Source organism: Phalaenopsis equestris, unplaced genomic scaffold (genome assembly GCF_001263595.1).
Source record: "Phalaenopsis equestris unplaced genomic scaffold, ASM126359v1 Scaffold001333, whole genome shotgun sequence".
Taxonomy (NCBI): Eukaryota; Viridiplantae; Streptophyta; class Magnoliopsida; order Asparagales; family Orchidaceae; genus Phalaenopsis; species Phalaenopsis equestris.
Window position 1 is genome coordinate 195,575 of NW_018165772.1, and position 5,978 is coordinate 201,552.

The 5,978-nt window shown below is 34.9% G+C and overlaps 1 protein-coding gene across 1 annotated transcript in view; it reads right to left on the minus strand.

Moving 5' to 3' along the window:
• Nucleotides 1-415: 415 nt before the first annotated feature.
• Nucleotides 416-5,978, minus strand: part of LOC110034033 (protein phosphatase 1 regulatory subunit pprA) — a 19,540-nt gene continuing 13,977 nt past the window's right edge. Inside the window, exon 6 of the mRNA XM_020738264.1 lies at nt 416-685. Coding sequence (XP_020593923.1) covers nt 605-685 — 81 coding nt within the window. The 3' untranslated portion in view covers nt 416-604. The remainder of the gene's footprint in view (nt 686-5,978) is intronic.

The following is a 5,978-nucleotide window of genomic DNA, read 5'->3' on the forward strand; positions in this document are numbered from 1 at the left end:
TTAAGCTCAAATTCAATTAATTAATCAAACTGATACTCTAATGTACTATGATCGCTTTTGGGAAAGGATGGATTTTCAGAAAAATTTAAATTAATTAAATTGGTATATTACTAATTTTACATGCTCTCGAGATTAAAATGATGTTATTTAACTAGTTAATGAACCAAAATAATTTAAAAACTTACAAAAAAAATAATTTTTTTTTGAACAAAATGTAAAAATTAAACATGAATTTTATTTTTATTTTTAAAATAAAAATATAATAATGAAATATGTTTTTTATTTTTTGTTTTAAAATAAGATACTGTAAAATTATCAAATATGTTTTTGTTATGTTAAAAAATACAAATATATATAAAAAAAAAAAAGCAAAGTTTAGGTGTTAGATATGCAAATACATAGGAATTGGGTGGTATATATGTAAATGCCCCAAAAATAAATCAGCAAGCAGACAATGTGTGAAGGGGAGGGAATTAACCATAGTTAAACTGATACACTAATTCTGTTCTATGCATGCAATTAATTAAAGAGAATAAATTAAAAAAAAGTTAAAAAAGATGTTACCAAAAGCATTAGTAACAATAACTGTCTCGATGTGTGATCATCACATAAATACATCTGAATCAATTTGCTGCAGTTTAGGAAATATTCGCTTCAATGTTGCGGAATAGTTTGGAGAGTTTGCCTGAAAAACAAGTATAAAAATTGCACATCTTAGAAGAATGCAATTTCATGAAATTATTTCAATAAAACATCACTAAAACAGATATTTTTGCAAAACTATAAACATGTTACTTGTGCAAATCTATTCGAATCATTTTTTTTGTGATGCATGCCTTTCCACCTCCTTGAGTTATAGAAGCAAATATTACATCTGGATAATATACGTGCGGATTGATGGTATTGTGATGATATAGTTACCTATTATCTTTAGTTTCCCTGCTTTCGTTATTTGTTTAGTTGCTTTTTTAAAAAAATTACTTAATTACATGTTAAGGGAGGTGGTTCCCCTGCCGTTAGATACAGCCACACCCGCGTCTCTGCTATAGGAGAGCGGGGACAGAGGTCGGAACTCGGAAGGCAGAACATCATTATCTTTATTTTGGAATTACAGAAAATATCTTAATTGTTCTTCTGCTTGGTTCTTGTTCATGTTCAATCAGGTTTTGCATCAGACTGGTATCAAATTCAAGTATGGCGGACTGCAACAGAACCTTGGCGCACGGCGACGATCGTAGCTGGGAGATCTTACGGGAATTGCAGGCGTGTCTCGAAAGGAGGGTAGACAACCTCGCTACCAACCTAAACTTATGTCACAGAAATGCGGCAAGGGCTTTTCAACTCCTTCGCAATGAAGGATCGACAAAGAAGAAAGCCACACCAGCGGTCTTGACACCCACACCATTGACAGGGAAACCATTATTAGGAATTGTGGAAGACGGTCTATGCTACGACGCAGCCGAACTATGATCATGGATTAGAGCCGTGTTGACGGAGGAAGGCTGCACTCGCAATGGTCGCACTTCTTGGGATCGGAATTGGATGAGTTGAGCTGCTCGATGAAGTTCCAACCCGCAGCCGACCAGGTAGAGATCGTCTTTACAGCAACTGCTAGGTTAAGATTGATATTCCTTACTTCAATGGCCACCTACATATCAAAGAGTACTTGGATTGGGAGCAGGTCGTGCAAGCATTCTTCAAGTATATGGATGTTCATATCTAAAAACAGGTGCGCTACACCACCTGTAGATTGAAAGGAGGAGCGAGTGCTTGGTGGCAACAAGTGACACTATCTCGTCGGAGAGAGGGAAGAAAACCCACTAAAAGCGTGAACTTGCTATCTGGCAGACGGGTTATTCACAGATTTGTCGCAGGGGAAATTGTGACAGGTAGAGTTCGGCTGGTGTTCGCAGTATTTCAGCCAAATTTTTGTGTGAACAGAAAATGTGCTTCGTGTGAAAAATTTGATTCACGAATCATAAGAAACTGCGGGAAAATTGTTGCAATAGATAAATGAAATTTCATGTTTCTTTGAATTTTTTTATGGTGTGTTTTTTTTCAATACAAGACAGAAAAAATTCACTACATTATTAATCTCAAATGACAATATCTGATGCAAAATTCGAAATAATGAAATTCGATGAAATAGAGAACTTCGGATTGTGACAAATAAGGATGAAAGATTTATTGACACAACAGAGAATTTTGAAGGCATTACGAGCTATGAAATCTGATAGTAATATCTATAAAATGTTGGAGATTTCAATTGTATGTGAAGTACACTCTGTCGGATCATATGATGAAAATGCAGCAGAAAAGTTGATCAAGCCAGGTATTTCAACAAGTTCTTGCGTTACTCGAACTTGTTGAATGTTTGCAGTTGCTAGTAGGCATGATTACCCAACCCACATCGGTGTAAGAAACTTCATGATGTATTTCTCCAAGAGGTTGAATATTCGCAAGATAGAGATTTTTTTTCTAAGAGGATGGATATTCGCCAAGGTGGAAAATTATTAGGTATGGCTCATATACCAGAAAATTTGGAGTATCTTGAAATTGAGAGGTCTGTCTCCCGGAATGAAAAAGAGTGTATCTTGGTGTGAAGAAGCATCTCTTAGATTAGTGGGTTGGGGGGAGCAAGGGCGTGTTAATAAATTTATCTGTGGGTTTTATCTATAAATATATGTGTAACTCTATGGGTATGTAACTCCTCTGAAATAGTGAATTCGCCGCTCTCTCCCGAGGACGTAGGCATATTTGTCGAACCTCGTTAAATTTCTGTGTTTTTCTTTTAAATTTGTGTTGTTTCACCTTAAAAATCACAATAATTGGTGTATATCTCACAACAACTGGTATCAGAGCTTTGTTCGGATCTGAGAAAGACGATGGCTGCAGATGAAGTGATGGTTTCCAGGATCATGAAATTTAATGGCACAGATTTTGACCATTGGAGAATGCAGATAGATGATTACCTTTATGGGAAGAAACTTCATCTTTTGTTAATGGGGAAAAAACCTGAAAAGATAAATGAGGTTAAATAAAATTTGTTGGATCAACAAGTTCTAGGAGTTATTCGATTGACCCTATTGAGGTTCGTTGCTGTCGACCATTTTAATTTTCTAGCTAGTAAAAGAGATAATTTTGTATGTATGAAAAAAACTTAAATATAAATATGTGATTTTGATTTTTTTTTAAGTAATATATTTTTTTTAAATTTTTGAAAAGAGATGAGACTAAACGGGTCTAACATTTTGAATAGTTTGGATGACTGAGCACAATACCACAAGTAATACACTTGTCCCAAAGAATAAACATATCATTTGTAGTAGGCTCAATAACCTAAACTAAAGAATTTGTGACATCCGTTTGGTCTGTGAAACATTTTTATATAAGGTCAACAAGTTCTCCTACTTAATATAAAAATTAGATATGGTTTATTTTACATGGGTTCCAAGTTCCCTATAGAGTCAAACCCCAATAGTTAATTACATCTTAAATGACCGAAGCCACTTAAAAAAATTCTCGATTTAGATCAGTGGTTCTGTCTTTAAGATTTCAAAGTTTAAGTTTCCACGATTTGAAATCAGAAAATCAAATAGGATTGGCTCAAACAGGAACAGTTATTTTACGGAATCCAAAAGAATGAAGAGTAAGGGATATCATAGATTTAGGGAAAATCTTGGTGATTTTCCAACTATCCTATTATTTGAATTTATGTCTTTGAAATAATGTTATTTAATGTTTAATCCTGCAATTTATTTAGAATTTAGGACTTATGTTTGCACGATATCTGATCGTGCAAATAGCCTAAAAAGATAGAAGGATTTACACTGTACTATACAGTAATCTCAGAATCCTAAAATGTTAGGACTTATAATAGTACATCACGGTTATGCAAAAGTCTAAAAGTTATATGTGAGAGTTTACGCTGCGCTAGGCAAACCACATCAAAATCCTATGAGTTGTTAGTTAAACTAAAGAAAGTGATTTGTGATATAAATTTGTTTTGATGTTGCAGATCCATCTTGAAGTGATTCCTCCGTATGTCCTCATCATGCTGCCTACGATGTTCGCTCCAAGCTCCCCTTCGTAGCACCTTCGGGTTTGATATTAGTTTTAAAGAGGTACATGTGATCATTAGGTTTTCCTACACTAAGGTGTAGTGCGTAACAGAACAATAAAGTATGCAGTATAAAAGAAAAGAACAATATAATGTACATTAAAAAAGAAGGACAATATAGTATGCTATATAAAAGAAAAGAACAATAGAATGTACATTAAAGAAGAAGTACTGTATAGTATGCTGTGAAGTAAAATACTTTAATGTAAATCAAGCATGTATATCTAGAAGGTATGCTGCTCCTTTAAGAGAGCTAGTATTTACTGCATAAATTAAAAAAACATTTCGTGGAAAACTCGAGAAAATCGACAAATGACAATTCCAAGAAAATTATCAAAATCTCGGGAAGATCCCGGAAAAAGGACCGCGAGTGCTTTGCCCAAAAATTCCAATAAAACATATGAAAAAATCCAAAAAGAGGGCAAAAAGAGGGGACCGTATGAAAAGGGGGGATCGCAAGCACTTGGGTCGGGGCTAGACTCAAATATAATATACTTATACTCAAGGGACGTCGAAGACTACTATCAGTCACCCGGATGCATAGAACCCGCCACTCAACTAGAAGAGTGTCCTACTAAACCTAACTTAGGAGGGTACTTTTTAGCCCGGTACTGGTACTCAACAAGTGGACAATGAAATTGTAATATATTTAAAAATTTATATTTTAGCATGCACGTGTATTCCAGGCATACAAAAGTAAGTTGTATCAATTTTGTATTAAAATATTTTTTTATAAATATTGTATCTGTGCTTATCATGTTTTGTTCTTATCAGTTTTGAAAAAAATTACGATTGTCCACGAGTTGATTACGTTGTTGGGCGTAGGACCGTCAACAACCTAAGAAGGTACGGGTCCCCCGCTAGTCTTGTGTCGATGAATGATATTGTCATCCTCAGTTTATCAGATCCCAAGATTGGGTCATGATATCGTAGGATGAAATATTATTCTGCTCTATCCCCGACGTGCCTTTGTCATCATTGCCCTAAACCCCAAAACAAAATCGACCTACTTGCGACCTTGCTTGATGATTCTTGCTTGATGATTTCATATACAGCAAAAGCAATATATAGGCACTTATATGTCAGACATAAGTACTGAAAACCGAACCAAGAAGCAAGGAAAAAAAAGAATGAAAATGGGGATGAGAGGAGGAATTGATCCACCCAAAAGATAGAAAGAATGAAAGGTGGAGCAAATCTCAAAACTATGACAAAAAGAGAGCCCAAGATCCTTGAATCGATCCAAGAAGGATATCATTTTCTCAAATTTTATAAATGGATCAACCCAAGAAGGGTATCCCTTCCAAATTTTGTTTCAAACAAGTCAAAACGAGCCCAAAACTAATGTAACAATTGTATTCACGGCTCCAACACCTATATGTACTCACACACCCCAGCCTGAACTGAAATGTGGCACTTATGTTATCCAAATTTTAATGTTGAATCTTCAAACACTTTTCCAAATGACAATTTTATAAGCTTTCAAACCTTTCATGAACCTGTTTCATATCAACTTTATGATTTCCCAAAATAAAGCTATAAAAATCTTTCATATTTCACAAAATAAAGGAGAATAGTCCATAGCGGGAGGGGTAACCTTCTAGTCTTCCAGAAAATCATGCCAAAATCAAAATCATTTAATTCCAATATTCATTAAAAAAAAACTTTTCATATCATATAAACATGAAATTATCCAGATAAAACCATATAAATGCTCATAACCAAGGGCAACAGAGAGGGACAACCATCAACCCAACTTATCTTACGAAGAGAACACAAGGTAGGGGCAGCAAGAGGAAGGCCACCACACATTTAAGCTTACAGGTAGGGCCAAGAAAGAGAAAGCCACCACAGAATA